The 17829-nt window shown below is 35.7% G+C and overlaps 3 protein-coding genes across 4 annotated transcripts; 1 reads left to right on the top strand and 2 right to left on the bottom strand.

Annotated features, from left to right (window-relative positions):
• Positions 1-2658: 2658 nt before the first annotated feature.
• On the top strand, positions 2659-8578 carry LOC103864114. 2 transcript variants are annotated; one of them, XM_033289750.1, is made up of 2 exons: positions 2659-3170; positions 3265-8578. In XM_033289750.1, exon 2 carries the CDS (start codon positions 5782-5784, stop codon positions 6925-6927), a length of 1146 nt encoding a protein of 381 aa, XP_033145641.1. In that variant the 5' UTR covers positions 2659-3170; positions 3265-5781; the 3' UTR covers positions 6928-8578. The 2 variants fall into 2 exon arrangements, with proteins under 2 accessions (XP_033145641.1, XP_009140114.2); XM_009141866.2 differs by having other exon boundaries at positions 2670-3170.
• On the bottom strand, positions 7303-7866 carry LOC117133348 (uncharacterized protein At4g04775-like). The gene is made up of 2 exons (XM_033289352.1): positions 7711-7866; positions 7303-7575 (listed from the first exon to the last, which is right to left on the bottom strand). The coding sequence occupies exons 1-2, from the start codon at positions 7864-7866 to the stop codon at positions 7303-7305; spliced, it is 429 nt and encodes a 142-aa protein (XP_033145243.1).
• An 8-nt stretch (positions 8579-8586) lies between the features above and the next one.
• Positions 8587-14011, bottom strand: LOC117133347. The gene is made up of 8 exons (XM_033289351.1): positions 13787-14011; positions 13286-13562; positions 11718-11782; positions 10923-11621; positions 10047-10835; positions 9518-9783; positions 9355-9436; positions 8587-9270 (listed from the first exon to the last, which is right to left on the bottom strand). The coding sequence occupies exons 1-8, from the start codon at positions 14009-14011 to the stop codon at positions 8587-8589; spliced, it is 3087 nt and encodes a 1028-aa protein (XP_033145242.1).
• Between the last annotated feature and the right edge of the window lie 3818 nt (positions 14012-17829).

Below are 17829 nucleotides of genomic sequence, written 5' to 3'. Positions count from 1 at the left end.
CAGATTATATGTTTTCAGATTCGAAATTTTTATAATTTTTTTTCTGAAACTTTTTTTTCGAAATTTTTTTTTATTTTTTTTCAAATTTTCTTTTTATAATTTAAAAATAATTTTTGAAACTGTTTTTAAAATTTTTATTTTTCATTTTAGTATTTATTTTTTATAAAATTTTAAACCCTAATTAAAACTCCACCCCTTAACTATAAACCCTAACTCTAAACCTTAAGGTTTAGATTAATTAACCCAAGGGGTATAAGTATATATTTACTCTTTAATGAAACCTATTTTTGTGACTTTGAGCTTTGAGTGCTACTTTGGAACAAAAACTTGGTTTGGTGCTATCCTAGTTTTTTTCTCTTTAAAAAAAGGGAAAATTATATGTTTACCACTTTCATGGTACCACTTTTCATTTTTACCACTACTAAAGAGACATTTTCAAAAATACACTATTCATTAAGTGGCAAAAGACTCATATACCCTTGTTATTTATATATATAATAAAGCATTATTTAAATAAATAAAAAATAAAAAAATATATAAAAAAATAAAATAAAAAATAAAAAAAGTAATTTTTTTTATGTTTTTGAATTATACTTTTTCTAAGGGAAAATTACATGTTTACCACTTTCATAGTACTACTTTTCATTTTTACCACCACTAATGAGACATTTTCAAAAATACCTTCTTCATTAAGGGTCCGATTGGTAATGGCTGTAGCTTTAAATATTTTGCTGTAGAAAACAATCTGTAGACTTTTTGCTGTGGCTTTAGATTTTATTGCTGTAGAATTTTATTGAAGCACTAAAAAATTGCTTTGGATATTTGGCTCTGCAGAGCACTTGTACAGCTGTAGGATATTTTAAGAGCTGTGATTTCAAAAAAAAAATTTAAAGCTTGATTGCTCTGAATTTGGTGCTGTGGAAATAAATAGGGATGTGGACAGCATCTACAGCAACTACCAATCACCCCCTAAGTGACAAAAGACTTTTATGCCATTTTTATTTATATATATAATAAATTATTATTTAAATAAAAAATAAAAAATAAAAAAATAAAAAAATAAAAAATAAAAAATAAAAAATAAATAATAAATAATAAAAATAAATAATAAATAATAAAAAATAATAAAAAAAATTTTATTTTTCGAAATATACTTTTCAAATTCGAGTTTTTTCATAAATTTTTTTTTTAAATTTTTTTTTCGAATTTTTTTTATTTTTTTTTTCAAATTTCTTTTTGAAAAACGAAAATTATGTTTGAAACTATTTTTTAAAATTTTTTATATATTTTTTAAGTATTTATATATTTATTAGAATCATAAATTTCACATTCCAAAAATCCTACCCCACCCCTCAACTCTAAACCCTAAGTCTAGATTAGTTAACTCTAAGGGTATAATTGTATTTTATCCTTCATTAAAAGTGATGGTAAAAGTGGTTAGTGTAAACATGAAAAGTGGTACTATGAATGTAGTATTTGTGGCAATTTCCTTTTTTCAAATTCGAATTTTGTTATAATTTTTTTTTTGTTTTCCCGAATTTTTTTATGATTTTTTTTCAAATTTCTTTTTAAAAAACGAAAATTATGTTTGAAACTATTTTTTAAAATTTTTTATATATTTTTAAGTATTTATTTATATATTTATTAGAATCCTAAATTTTGCATTCCAAAAATCCTACTCCATCCCTCAACTCTAAACCCTAAGTCTAGATTAGTTAACCCTAAGGATATAATTATCTTTTAATCTTCATTAAAAGTGAGGGTAAAAGTGGTTAGTGTAAACATGAAAAGTGCTACTATGAATGTGCTATTTGTGGTAATTTCCCTTTAAAAAAATGTCAAAATGGTTTCTATAAACATTATACTGTTTGACATTTTACCAATTGCAATCTTGTTATTGGACTTTGTTATTCTCTGAGACAAATTTTCCATTTATTAATGGAAAGTTTTAGAAATTTCATTAATAAATATTAGATACTCTTAATTATAATAATACAGTTTTATTTAATATTCATGATCAGATGTCTTACATGCAAATAATATACGAGTTTATATATAATTAAAATATAATTATTTAGTTAGTGTTGATTTTACCAATAGATTACAATGCTTTAATTTAGTAGCTACGACTTAGCATGTGCGTTTGGGTGTCTAATCGAGTCCAATCTAATTTTGTTTTGTTTTTGGAAACCTGAAATTTAAATTCATATGAAATTTTAAATTTCAGTTTAAATTAGTTCAGGATTTTTCAGTTCGGATATAGTAATACATCGCAACTCCGGTTAAATTTTAAGTCAGTTTTTTTTTTAAATTCTAATCCAGATTTTTTATTGAAATATTTCTTTGTGCTTCAAAAATACAAGTTTAAATTCTTGGAAAAATTTAAACAAAAATTTGATGGTAAGATTAAGAAGTGGTTGTTAAGACAAGACACATAAAATAACTTAAATTAGCAACTAACAACTATGTAAATGTAGAAAATATTATTTAAAATGAAAATAAGATAATATTTTTCAAACTTCAGAAAAAAACCTAACCAAATTTCAAATGCAATTTTTAAAATATAAAAACCTTAAATACTTAAATAAATATCAAAAAAATACATTAGGTTGAGTACAAAATCAATACTATTAAAATAGAAGGAGTTTAAATAAATCTACTTGAAAAGTTGTTTGGACCCTTCCTTTTTTTTTTTTTTTTGGTCTTTCTTATATATCATATGTTATCCCTATTTAATCTCACTTTGTTATCAGCAAAATAAATATTATTAATTGGGCTTTGGGCGTTTAAATTAAAAAAGATAATTTAAATTCCACTAGTTGACTGTTGGGATTTGGAAGCAAGGTACTTGAGAAAGTTCCCAGGTGAGTTAGGGTCCCACATGGCGTCGGTGAGTCAGATCCCTTTCCAGCTATACTCATACCGAGTTTTGGAAAGAGAGAAAATGAATCCAACAAACTCAAAAGAAAGCAGTAGTACAGAGGCAAGCGAATCAGAAGTTGAAGATCCACCTAATGCCGTGATAATAAGAGATACAAAGTCTTTGTGTTTAGATACAATATCTGAATACTCGGATACAAGATCAGTTTACTCAGAAGCTCCCATCAAAAAGGTCTCAGCTTCAAAGAACAGTGACGAATTGGTAAAGCTCAGAAAAAGTCCAAGCTTAGGTTTGTTTTTCCACCTCTCTGTTTTTTCAACTATGTAGTTAAGTTGATCGATAAATGATAACACTAGATTTCTCTTAAAAAATCATCAACGCAGGGTCGTCAACAAAGTTGAGATCAACCGGAACTTCGCCGGTAAAAGCAAGATCATCACCAAAAGCATTACCTATGAGTTCATTTGGAAGAAGCATAAAAACGAGGAAGGATAGTCGATTGCCTTTGAGTCCAATGAGTCCACTAAGTCCAAGGAGACGTAGACAGCAAACTGGTCATGCTTCTGACTCGGAGCTTACTTAGCTTTTTTCATCAAAACCAGATCATTAAGAAGCTGGAGAAGTACTTCTAAGTCAGCATTTCATAGATTCAGACGTGAGAAACACACAAAAAAAAAAGAAGAAAAAAAAATGAGGTAAGGATCTCTGAATACTTTTTTTTGTCAGTTAATTTAGAAGCTCCCCTTGGGATTTTGTCTTCAGGAATCAGGAGTATTGGTTTTATCATCTTTTGTAGCTTTTTGCAAGTTACTTTTTCGAGCGGGTAAAAAAATCAAGAACTTCAATGGTTTTTGAGGTTGATGGATATTATTGTTGTAATGGATTTTTCTAAACATAGTACAGCTTCAAAGTAAAAAAATCAAGATCTTAAATGGTTTTTGGTAGCTAATGCTGTGATGGTTTTTCTTTGAAAAAATTGCCAAAACACCACAGAAAATCAACTACATTGTCCCTATAGCATAAATCTTTTTTTGGTCGGATTTGGACATAGATGCCCTTGGCCAACTTCAAAAAATCATATCAATTATTTTAAGAGTCAGAAAAATATGAAAAATTATTCAAAATGTACATAAACATGAAACAATCATATGAAAAATAATTTGGCTGACTAAATATTAGTGTAACACAATTTTATATTTTGATCTTCGGATCGCAGAAAACAAAATCTACTAACTACGGATATGTAGATCGTAGTTTCGGTTAACTACATAGGTATCTGACGCATGAAGATAGTAAAGTCTACGGTTTCGTAATATGTCTACTACCGTAGAAAGAAAAGGTTACGGTTTTGCTTACGATCTGAACCCCGAAAGATTTCATGAACTAGTGTCTCCTATATAACTACTGTCCCGGAATCATAGAATCTGCCAGTTACTAATCCTCTACCACGGTAATATTTCGTTATCTACTAAGATACTATAACCTATCTCTGTAGGATTATACATTCTGCCGCCGTATCTACCATCATATATCAAAGCTACGGGCAGCAGAATGCATGTTCTGCCAAATTCGAATTATTTTCGAAAATATTCCTTAAATCTCTCCAAAATCTGTTGAGAAATATTCTGTAAATCTTTAATTTTCTAAATTTTACGTGTTTCCTAAAGTTATGTTTTCTAAAAAATAACTGTGATCTCTCTTCTTCTTCTTCACAACTTCTTGATTAATTTTGAAACCACCCCAAAAATTTGAATCCCTTGTTGAAGAATATGCATATCTATGCCTCTTGTGGGGTGTGGAAATTTGATCCCTGTAAAGGATGGGGATTTGCTTTTGATAAGGAAAAAGGAGGAAGAGTACTTGCTGTGGAATTGACAAGTTCCTTTGAAGATCTAAGGACTACGACTTTTGAGGATTTTGGCATTGACCAAAACGATGTCGAGCTTGAGTTAAGCTACTTACCTATGGAGTTAATCAGTACGATAGACTGTCCTCCAGTTATCATTGGGAATGATCGGCAAGTCAAGAATTTTCTTACATATGTACGTGGAAAAGCTTCTTCAAGGTTGTGTGTGTCTATTTCACCTCTCAATGCAAACAACGACAACATTGAGCTTGATAAGGAGCAATCTAACGCGTCTGGCAGAGACCGACGTGAGCCTCCCTCCGTTTCACCTGGAGATGACATTGGTAGTTCTTCTCAATCGAGCAAGGATGGTGAAGACGAATGTAACTTGAACGCCTTGAAAGAAAATGAAGATGCTGACTTAAGTGGAAAAGAAGAGGATAGGGGAAAAAGTGTTCGGTTCTCTTTGAAGCATGTTGTGAAGACGGGTGAAACGTTTCAAAACAAATCTAAGTTAAAAGCAGCATTGGAAATGTCAGCAATGAAGAATAACTTCGATTATAAAGTTGTGAATTCTGATAGAAAACTTTGGTACATCCGATGCGTGGACAACAAGTGTAGGTGGAGTGTTCGTGCTGAGGGGTTATCAGGATCTACATATTTTATCATCAAAAAATATGTGGCGGATCATACATGTGCTGCGTCAAATATGGATAATGGTGGTCGGACAGCTTCTGCAAAAACTATTGAGAGTCTAATAATGCATAGGTATGATGGTGTCAAAGAAGGTCCGAAAGCTAATGATATCATACAGATTATGAGAATGGAACATGGATGCGAGATATCGAAATCATTAGCGTGGGACGCTCGTGAGTATGCGATTAATCTGGTTAGAGGCATTCCCGAGCAGAGTTTTGGAAAAATTCCGAAATACTTGCACATGCTGAAAGAAGCTAATCCATGAACACACACTTTTTACGAAACCGATGTCGATGGTAAATTAAAATTTCTCTTTCTTTCGTTTGGGCAATCAGTACGAGGATTTCATACATCCATGCGAAAAGTTCTTGTTGTTGATGGGACATTTTTGAAGAGCAAATACAAAGGAGTATTACTTGTTGCGACAGCTTTAGATGGAAACTCCAACTTGTATCCTATTGCATTTGCTGTTGTCGACTCGGAAAATGATCGTTCATGGAATTGGTTTTTCAGACAACTAAAGGTTGTTGTTCCGGACGAGCGTGCTCTTGCGTTTGTGTCGGACAGAAATAACTCACTTTGTAAGGGGCTTGAGAATGTGTATCCTCTTTCTCAACATGGAATTTGTATTCACCATTTGTTAAATAATGTGGTCACACATTACAGAGGAAAAGGAGTGGTTGGATTGATTGCAAAAGCTTCTAAAGCTTATAGAGTTGTTGATTTTCAGAAGCGATTCGAAGCTGTGTGCAATATTAGTCCAGCTATTGGAGAATATTTAACAGATGCAAATGTTACAAAGTGGGCTCGCTGTCAGTTTCAAGGATACAGGTATGACATCAGGACGACAAACCCGACTGAGTCAATAAACTCTGCTTTGCGCTCACCAAGAGAGTATCCAGTCATTCCTTTGTTGGATAGCATCAGAGAAATGCTTACCCGTTGGTTTTTCGAACGACGCACACGAAGCAGGAAGCACACAATGCCATTAACTATTGCCATCGAGAAAAAGATAGATAGACGGATTAACAAGGGTAAAACGTTTCTTGTCCAGCCAGTTAACGAGCATCGTTTTTTGGTTCGTGGAGATACAATCGACTGCCTAGTTGATTTGGACAGAAGAACCTGCTCTTGTGGGAAATATGACCTACTGAAAATCCCATGTAGACACGCAATCAAGGCTGGTTTAACAGTTAGCCGCGCCCCATCCTCACTAACGGATTTCATGTACACGACTTCCAATTGGAGAACAGCTTATGAAGAAACTATCAATCCAATAGGTGTTCCTGACGATAGTTGGGTGGTTCCAAATACTGTTCGGAATGCCAGTGTGCTAGCTCCTGAATCAAGAAGAGGAGCAGGAAGGAGAAGAAAGCGCAGGTATGAGACTGTTGAAGACAAGCTCCGTTCGTCGCAAGGAGCTCAAGAAAAAAAGAGGCGCAGGTGCAGTCGATGTGGCGAAGAGAATCATAACAGGGCTACGTGTGACAGAGCTATTTAGACATGTCTTTGTTTTCGATTTTCTTGTTTTTCATTTTGGTGTTGGTTACTTGATTTGTTTGGTTTTCTTGCTTCTGGATTTTCTTGTTCTTGGATATGGTTTACTTCATTTTATGCAATCATTCCTTCGTTTTCTGCAATGTTATATATTTGACAATAAGTTGTAAACTGAAGCTGATCAATATGTTTCTCTGCAACTTTTACTCTTTAAAAAACATGAAATAGACTCTGAACTGAAGCTGCTTATAAAGCCAACGATTGTAAACAAGAATCCATAGAGTATATTAGTCAAAATAATGAAAAACAAAACTGCAAACTTAATAGATTCTGAAGAAAATCAAACTCAGACAACAAGCAACCGACAACTAGAACTTGCTCAGACACGAAGAGAAGTCCATATTCCTACGATTGCTCCTACAACTACCATAGCCACCGTTGCAATCTTTAGCTTGTGTTTCATCTCGTGTGCAACTCTAGCAATCTCCAAGTCTACCTTCTCTTTAAGCTTTTCGGACATCTGACGTTCAACTCTAACCATCTCGGACTTCACCTTTTCCATAACCCTTTCTTCAAACTTCGTAATCACTGGAGCAACCCTCTCATGTTTCGCATCGACCATCCGAATTTCCTCAATCAAAGCTTCATCAATCTATTTAAATAGATGATTCTCAGTTTTTCTCTAGCGCAAAAGAAACAAAATTCAGTCAGTATTGTATTATGAACTGTAAATCTAAGTGATATAGTATGGTTTAATCTGCAACACGAAATCAAAACAGGGACTTACATCTCTCGCGATTTCGCATTGGTAGAATCGTCGATACCTATTCTCCGCCGTCGATGAACCAAACGCGGTTATGCCCTCGCCATACCAACATCTTGTAGGCACACCATGAGTAGAGATTCGAGGAAAACGAGTAGAAGATGTTGACGAACTGGTCATTGCGATTTTGTTGCTAGATTCGCAGATAAAGAACCCTAATCCCCTTTTCTCTATACTTTATGTTCTTAAGTTTCGACAAATGAAAAGAAACTCACGTGTTTGGGGGTGTGTGGACCCGGGTTTAGGGTCGGATTTTAAAAATTTTCGGGTGGGCCTAGTGGGTATAAACCGTAATTGGGTTATACTCTAAAACACTTATATTAGCTGCTCAAATGCTACACTCTAATACATAAAAATCGACTTCTGAGAAGTATATGAAGACAAAATTTGAAAATACTAACCCGTAAATCATATCTTAGGAATCAATTAAAATCGTCATGTTACATATTATATTATCAAGAAATTGTTAAACCCACAATTCTTATTTACTCTTGTTAAATACTACACTCTATAAATCGATTTTAACAATTTCTTGATAATATAATATGTAACAATTGTGATAGTTTAGGGGTTTAGGGGTTTGAACCGTAATGAATTTAGGGGTTTCAACCCGTTTTTATTTAAAATGAAAACTATCATAACAACTAACAACAACAATTAACCATGAACTCAAATAAATTAGATAGGGTTGAAACCCTATACCCTAAATCACTTAATATATTAGTTTCGAAACATAAACAATAATCGTGAACTGAAATAGTAGATCAGTTTCAAAACAATCAAAGTAGTGCATGAACTGAAATGATAAACCACAAACTATCAAAGACAACAAGCATGAACTCAAAAGAGTTCAACCGTTTTCTCCGGAGCACGCTTTGGAGGCTTAAATGTGGACATTCGATACTGCAAGGAATCATCATTTGCTGCTTCCCAAAGATCAAACGCTATCTTGTGTCGGGCTTCTTGGATGTTCTCGTCATTCACCAAAGAGAAATATAAACCAAGTAGATGGCACTCTATGAACTTCAACGAATAAGCACCACAGTCATTGCTACTCGTGTTTAGGGCGCGCATCGGGACATAAGAAACAGCATACTGTTTGACATTAAAATCTTTCTTCTTATCTGATGACTGGACAGCCTTGACAATTCGTGGAATGAGGACGGCGAATGCTTCCACGGCCTTGTTGTTCTTCTTACCTCCACAATCAAAAACCTTAACAGTCCGGTTCACAAGATTGACGCACATAGAGATCCAATGGATTTGGTTGACACAAATAGGGATGTAGAGACGATCGACATCAACACCCCAAACCGAACCTGTGCTTCCATGATATGGAAGCTCACCTCTTCCATACTCGAGAAGGTTGTTGTCGACTTTGTACCCTCTCATGTTCCCATCAAACTTGCCGTAGGCGGTGATGATCTGATTACTGAACATACAATTCAGAAATGTTACTCGGTTTGGCTTCCACCGACGCAATGAGGTTTTTTCCCGAAACAAATACATCATTGCGTCCATGTCCTGAAAAAGACAATGCATGTTTTTAAGGAATGAGAAACAAAAACTATTATTAAATATGTAAATTAAGTCTAAGACAAAACTCACATAGTTCTTCAACCATTCATTAGGCCCCATTATACGCGAAGCCAACTCTGCATCAAATTTAGATGGCCCAATCTGAAGTACTCTGTAAATAGAAAGCAGTAGTGTGACGATGTTTGTGAGGAAAATTGAGAAAAAGTAGTAAAACAATACAAATATTACTTACTTGGGCTTGAGGATCCATTCGGTTAGTTTGGAGAATTTGTCTTCTGGAACAAAAACCAATTCGTAGTCGCTGTCTTTGCAACGAACTTCTGGATCATCTATATCATTCAAGAATGGTCGGTTGAAGAAATCTTGAGATGGATCAAACCCTTTAACATGGGACTCTTGTGTAAGGTTGCCCATTGTCTTTTCTAAGTCCTCTTGGGTCCCTAAATTGACATCTAGAGTGTCAAATAAGCTGCCAAACACATCAGACAACTCTGGATCCTGGTTATAAACAGAAAAACATGACATTAATATTTTTAAAACATATATATGAGAACATCAAATACATGCAATTTCAGTACATCATTCTTACTTCAAAATATTACAAACCGCAAACAAACCATCATTCTTACATCAATACTACAAACATTTAACAAAACATCATCCATACAATAATATTACAAACCGCAAGAACAGTAACCGAATACAAACCGACCGCAAGAAGAGAATTCAAATACATGAGAAAAGATCTACTTCTTGTTTACCTTTGTCTGAGACCTTGTCTTAGCAGCAGTTGCAGGACCACCAGTGTGAGAAGGAACCGAAGCTTTGTCGCGAGAAGCTCGAGCGCGGGAAGTAGTAGCAGGACCACTAGCGTGAGTAGACGCCGGAGTAGGAGTAGGAGCTTGAGTAGATGTCGTAGCAGCAGCATGAGTATGAGTAGATGTCGTAGCAGCAGCAGGAGTATGAGTATAAGCCGGAGCATGACCATGAGTCTGAATATAAGTCGGAGCAGGACCATGAGGCTGAGTATAAGCCGGAACACCAACTGGAGTCTGAGATGAAAGGATCGTCTGCTCTAATTTGGTAAACCGGTCTTCAATTAAGTCGCGGACCTCAAGCCCTAAGGCAGTAAAAGAAGACTTGAACATACCCTGGATATAGGACTTCATACTCTCTTCAAGATCTCTGTATTTGTCGGTTGATCTTTGGCAAAGTAACCTCTTCTTCCTTGACTCGGCTCCAATATCCCGATACTGGTTCTTTCTCTTCTTTGCAGGAGACACATGGGTGGTTTCTATTTCTTCTTCCATTTCACAGTCACTTCTTTCTCCAGCCTCTTCTTCCTTTGAACCATCATCCTCAGAACTTTCCGCATATGGTTGTTCAGTTTCCTGATAACACCAAACATGCTTACTCCAGTCATACTTCTTTCTGTACATGTCAATGATCAGATCGACCCTTTCGTCATTCATCTCATCGTCTCGCTCAAACCCAGCATCAACAATGATGTTGCCATTTCCAGTTGAAGAGATGTATGGAAACACAACTCCCTACAAAAAAAACAAAGTTCAAAAGTTTAGCACAAAGATTAAGAATCATGAAATTCAATCACATTGATTAAAAGAAGCAAAACTTACAGTGGATGCAAAATCGGACTCAATACTAATAATATCTTCATAGAAAACCTTAGCAGATCCTTTCCAATTTCGGCATCTCATGCTAGTGACGCCTTCTTTGAGCTTCGTACCCAAAAGAGACCCGATGTCTGGAATAGCCTCCATCAACCAAATCTGAAGTGCATAAGAAAATCCATCTATGACATAGCTGTTCTGCGTCTTCACTTTATCCCTAGCTTCAGTAATGGAAGTCACAAGCGCATCAAAAGAGTGAAGACCCCACAAATATTTTCTCATCTTATCGAAATCCATCACGAGCTTGATGTACTTGTGTGGGATGCACACCTTCTCATCCTTCGCCATAACCAGACCAGCAATCACACACAAATACACCATCCTCAGCCTATCAACATGAGACCATGTATTACAAGACTTCAGATGCACCTTCCTGATTTGCTGTAGGCTAATTTTTCCTTTTTTCCGCAGCAACTTACTCCAAAACCCTTTATCACCTCTCCATTTATCAATATCCAAGTCAGGCTCGTCGTCTTTATATTTCAGACCAGTGATCGCATGGAATTCTTGCATTGAAAATCTGAGAGCCCTCCTAGCAAAATGGAACCACAACTCATGGCGCTTTGCAGTCAGAAGCTGCTTACAAACGAAGCTGTGGATCACTCTCCCTGAATACTGAAGCTTGTGCACATAAATATCCATAACCTGAGAAAATAGCGGATCATCCAACACTTCCTTGTACTCTGCTTAAACATACTTCTCCACCTTCTTAAGTATAGAAGTTCGACAAGTGTTGTTCACCTTCTCAACTTGTGTTTCCGTTCTCTCTTTGAATAGGGTTTTTGGCAACTGATCCATCGCCATACCTGTGAACAATGAAACAAATACAATCACCACAGTCAGTACTCATAAAACAAAGTCATCATGATACAAGTTCATAATACTTAAGCGTTGACAAACAAGAAAAAGTTTGAAACTTTACTTAGCGTTCAAAAATATCAAAAGAATTAAACTTTCATAACATAGACACCTAAATCATTAACACTAACTATCTCAACTAAAATCGATACATATCAAGCACAAATTATGATAATGAAACACATATTTTAAAAAGAAAGACATGAAAATGAAGTCACCAGTTCTTATAAACTCTTATAAATCACAACACAAGGAAAGAAATACAATCACAACAGTCACGGTTCATGCCACTTTTCATCATAAAACAATCGTCCAAAGACATACATACTAGTGAAAACAAATCAAACAAAATCACCAAAGACATACAAAATGCAAACCACATACTTTACATGCTTTATAGATGTCAATACCCAATTAAATGCGAATCCATTCTCCCTCAATGTCACGAGAAACAACAACAGGTACAAGAGATCGGTTGCAACAAACAAACAATCAAAAAAGTATGCAACTTTGATAAGATAGAAGCCTAAATCATTCACATAAACTAAATTCGAAACCTATGACACTCAAACTATGATTAAAAAAAGACTCAAGTAAAAGATACAAAGACATGCAGAAAAAAATTCACAAACAAACCTGAAAAGTCTCGATTGGTTTGCTTGAAATAGAGCTGAGAGAGTATATTCCAGATCGGAGAGGCACGAGCTTCGGTTATCGGTGAGGTTCGAGCTTCAGTGGTGTTCGGCGAGTTACTTGAGAACGAGATGCGAAGTGGACGTGGTTTCTGACACTGCAATTAAGATGAAGAAGAACACCACCGGAGTCCTAGCGGGCTGAAGGAACACCGGCGACGGCGAGCTCTGACACGCCGATGACTTGAAATCGTCTTTTGTTCTCTATCGCCAAAGGAGAAGGCAAAATTAGGGTTCTAAGTCACGATTTGAGATTATCCCCTTTTGTTTATTTACCATCTGTTATTTTTTTTTTTACTTTTAACTTTTATTTTTAACAATTAATTTTACAAAAAACGTTTTAAGCTTAGATTAGGGACTTAATTGGGTTTACATTAAAATTTATGCTAAGTGGACAACTTCTTGTTCATATTATGGTATAGGGACAATATACTAGTTTTTTTGTTGCATATTTCCAATTTTCCCTTTTTCTTTTATGTGCATAACATGATTTGATCAGCTTTGGTAAGATATTAAAATCAATTTATTCTATTTTTTTTTTTTTTTTTGAAATATATACTATTATTCATCAAACGGTTAAACCGGAATTCAGTGTTTGATACAAGTTTGGTTCAACCAAAATTTCTCTAAATCAACCATTACAAGAATAGCTTCGCTCGCCCACTTAACCGACGCCATCCGCTAATCTGCTCTGGAATCCTCAGAAAATCAATCCCCGTTCTCTACCGTTGATGTTGACCACAAAGAGGTGGGGTTTACCTCGTTGCCTCGGATGCCGGATTCCTTGTGACATCGCTGGAGTAGCTAGATTTTGATAATCTCCCCAAAACATGTATCTTGACTGGCCATGAAGCACTAGACTCGAACGGTTAAGAGGCAAGAGATAGCAAACCTTGAAGAATGCCACCGAAACCTTACCGAACCGTGGACTGAGGAGGAAATAGAGCGCCAAATACCACGAATAGATCAAGCAACTCAGAACCTCCGAACAAGACGAGCTGCAATGAAGACAAACCACACACCGGGTCTTTAGTACCTGCAATAAGAAAGAGAAAAGCCTACCTAGATCACCAAAAGGCAATCCCAGCACTGGGATGGCTTAAACTCTAATCAAGTCACCCCGTCGAGTAAGACCGAACGACTCAAACAATGGCCCCAACCGACGCCTTGACCCGAGAACTAGAGAACCTAGCACGGTCTTCTTGCGCTTCATAGCTACTCCTTGCTGGTGAAGCTAAGTAACAGACAATGAAGCGGTACCAAACAGCTCAAGGCCATTTCCGAAATGGACTGAGCAACAACCCGGGCTAGTAAGTGAGGCGGACTAGCAAGTGAAGAGCGTCGTGGAAGGCACAACCCACTCTGCCATAGACGACAGAAGAAGCTGGAACCTCCAGAAAACGCACACGCAGAAACCACAGAGAGATCCTGGCCACACGACCAGCAAGTATCCAAGTGTACGTGCTGACGGTACTCTACCGTCATCTCCCCTGAGCAGTAACACAACTCGGACCCGAGACAAGACACCAAGCCATGACTCCGAAAAGGTTAACATACTCCACTCCACAACGAAGAGACTTCGCCAATAAGACACACCAGATGAAGAACCAGAGGAGAGAGCACGAGCCAACCACCACACGCCTTCACCGCCTCGGCGACAGACAGATCTACAAAAGGAAAACGAGATCCGCCATAGACAAACCCAAAAAGCCGACTCCTTTCCTCAGTAAACCTTGCTATCTCGTTGAGACTCCAGAGAAAACACCACTTACTACCGGATCTATTTCCCCTCGAGGTAGATCTAGGGTTCCGGCGAATGAGATCTCACCAGAATCACAGACATATCGACAGCAGAAAGAAAGACTAAGAGAGAGAAGCAAAGAGAAGACAAGCAGAGAGGAGAGAAAGTCCAGCCGCTGCCGGAACCGAAGACCAAGCGGCGGTGGAAACGATATCGTCTTTTTTATCGCCTTTAGAAGAGGAGACTTTTCTTTTTTCTTAGACCGTTTTTTTCCGCAATTTATTCTATTTTCTTGTTTCTTTTATGTGCATAACATGATTTGATCAGCTTTGGTACTATTTCGAGTTTTTAGAATACTTTTATTTTATTTTAGTGTTTGGTAAAAAACACTTTATTTTAAACAAAATGTCAAAATGGTTTCTATAAACATTATACTGTTTGACATTTTACCAATTGCAATCTTGTTATTGGACATTGTTATTCTATGAGACAAATTTTCCATTTATTAATGGAAAGTTTTAGAAATTTCATTAATAAATATTAGATACTCTTAATTATAATGATACAGTTTTATTTAATATTCATGATCAGATGTCTTACATGCAAATAATATACGAGTTTATATATAATTTAAATATAATAATTTAGTTAGTGTTGATTTTACCAATAGATTACAATGCTTTAATTTAGTAGCTATGACTTAGCATGTGCGTTTGGGTGTCTAATCGAGTCCAATCTAATTTTGTTTTTATTTTTGGAAACCTGAAATTCAAATTCATATGAACTTTTAAATTTCAGTTTAAATTAGTTCAGGATTTTTTCAGTTTCAGTTCGGATATAGTAATACATCGCAAATCCGGTTAAATTCTAAGTCAGAATGAGCTTCTCCTCCGAGACAGCCGCATCTCCAGAATGAGCTTCCCCTCCGGCGCTTTCCCCGGCGACAGCTCCACTCTCTGATGTCATCGTCTCCTCCTCTTAAGTGCCGCCGAGTTTCCCTTCACCGGCGAGAGACTTACTCTGACCAGTTTGAGCCTGCTACGTTGGTTGTCATCCGGCCTCCTGTCCCAGCACTGACGACGCAACCCTTGCAGCTCAAACTCACATTCTACCCTCGGCGATCCCCCTCGCTTATGGATCTGAACTCTCGACCTCCGCCGGAGCCTCCGGATCCACCGGATCGAGCCACCCCTTTACAATCCAAAACCTTCACCTTCATCGTACCGTTCATACCTCAACACGAGCTCGTTTTGGTAGATCCGAAGAACCTTGTGGTTTCCTCGGTCTCTCACTCCTCGTTGGCTCCTGCGTGTGACTTCGTCAACCTCCTCGTTTCAACAATACTCAAGCCGAGGACTCTTGAAGTTTTTGTTGTCTCATTGGATGGTTTGAGTCTCACCAGAGCCGGGTCTAGCATCACTTCACCGGCTCCTCTCTCAACAATTTACGTTAATCCGGCGACCGATGTAGGTGGGACTCCACTCCAGCGACCAGATCTGTTCCTTAAAAGTTTGAGAAGACAATCATCCTCCACCCACATCTCTCTTCCTCGCTCCATCCTTTCCATCCCCCATGTCTGACCTCCTCCGCCCTTCAGATGGTTTAAGCTCGGTAGTATACCGCCTGAAGATTCATGCCATCAACCACCGCAAACATATCTTATCTTACAACTGTATGTTAATCTGGCGTCCGATGTAGGTGGGAATCCACTCCGGCGTACAGCTTTCAGCCATCTGTTTGTAAATCTGGCGTTCGATGTAGGTGGGAATCTACTCCGGCGTCCAGCTCTGAGCCATCAAAAACTAGTAAGGTCATGTTGTCGGTGCACAACTCTCACCTCCTCCTATGTTGTGGAGAGTACTTCACTACCATGTCTCCTTTCTATGAACGGAGAAAATACCTCGGATTCTTTTCCGGGCTTTAGTTTTAGTTTACTCACCGGTTTGTTACCTTGTGGAGCGGTCTGTACGGGGTCTGAAGGTGCACTCGAGACTACTTCGGTTTTTCCCGTTGGTGAGGACTGTCTCTCAACGTCACTTGTGACTATTTCTCAGCTGTCCGACTTTGTCGTGGAAGCTTTATCGACGCATTCAAGCTTGGTATTGAATTCACTGTCAACTTCATATGAAGATTTATCATGTTTGATTCTATTTGCTATTGTAGTTCATGAATTGTCTCCAAGAGGATGTTTAATTCCCTTTTGACTTTGTAATCCTTGAATTTGAGTTTTAATGAAAGTTTGTGTTTCAAAAAAAAAAAAAACAAAAACAAAATGTCAAAATGGTTTCTATAAACATTATACTGTTTGACATTTTACCAATTGCAATCTTGTTATTGGACATTGTTATTCTATGAGACAAAGTTTTAGAAATTTCATTAATAAATATTAGATACTCTAAATTATAATAATACAGTTTTATTTAATATTCATGATCAGATGTCTTACATGCAAATAATATACAAGTTTATATATAATTAAAATATAATAATTTAGTTAGTGTTGATTTTACCAATAGATTACAATGCTTTAATTTAGTAGCTATGACTTAGCATGTGCGTTTGGGTGTCTAATCGAGTCCAATCTAATTTTGTTTTTATTTTTGGAAACCTGAAATTCAAATTCATATGAACTTTTAAATTTCAGTTTAAATTAGTTCAGGATTTTTTCAGTTTCAGTTCGGATATAGTAATACATCGCAAATCCGGTTAAATTCAAAGTCAGATTTTTTTTTTAATTCTAATCCAGATTTTTTTATGAGCAATTGTCAATAATAGCACCTTTTGAAGTTTATGTCTCAAAAATAGCACTAGAAGGAGAAAGTCACAAAAATGACATTCATTAAAGGGTAAAATATCCCTAATACCCTTGGTTTAAAATTAAATAAACAAATAAAAAAAAAAAAAATAAAAAAAATAAAAAAAAGATTTATAGTTTCAGATTATATGTTTTCAGATTCGAAATTTTTATAATTTTTTTTTTGAAATTTTTTTTTTGAAATTTTTTTTTTATTTTTTTTTCAAATTTTCTTTTTATAATTTAAAAATACTTTTTGAAACTGTTTTTAAAATTTTTATTTTTTATTTTAGTATTTATTTTTTATAAAATTTTAAACCCTAATTTTAAAACCCCACCCCTTAACTCTAAACCCTAAGGTTTGGATTAATTAACCCAAGGGGTATAAGTGTATATTTACCTCTTTAATGAAACCTATTTTTGTGACTTTGAGCCTTGAGTGCTACTTTGGGAACAAAAACTTGGTTTGGTGCTATCCTAGTATTTTTCTCTTTTTTTATTGAAATATTTGTTTGTGCTTCAAAAATACAAGTTTAACTTCATGGAAAATTTAAACAAAAACTTGATGGTAAGATTAAGAAGTGGTTGTTAAGACGAGACATATAAACTAATTTAAATTAGCAACTAACAACTATGTAAATGTAGAAAATATTATTTAAAATGAAAATAAGATAATATTTTTCAAACTTCAGAAAAAATCTAACTAAATTTCAAATGCAATTGTTTAAATATAAACACCTTAAATATTGAAAAAAATAAAAAAAAATA

The sequence above is a fragment of the Brassica rapa genome, chromosome A04, assembly GCF_000309985.2.
Source record: "Brassica rapa cultivar Chiifu-401-42 chromosome A04, CAAS_Brap_v3.01, whole genome shotgun sequence".
Taxonomy (NCBI): domain Eukaryota; kingdom Viridiplantae; phylum Streptophyta; class Magnoliopsida; order Brassicales; family Brassicaceae; genus Brassica; species Brassica rapa.
This window is presented reverse-complemented; position numbering and strand designations above follow the sequence as displayed.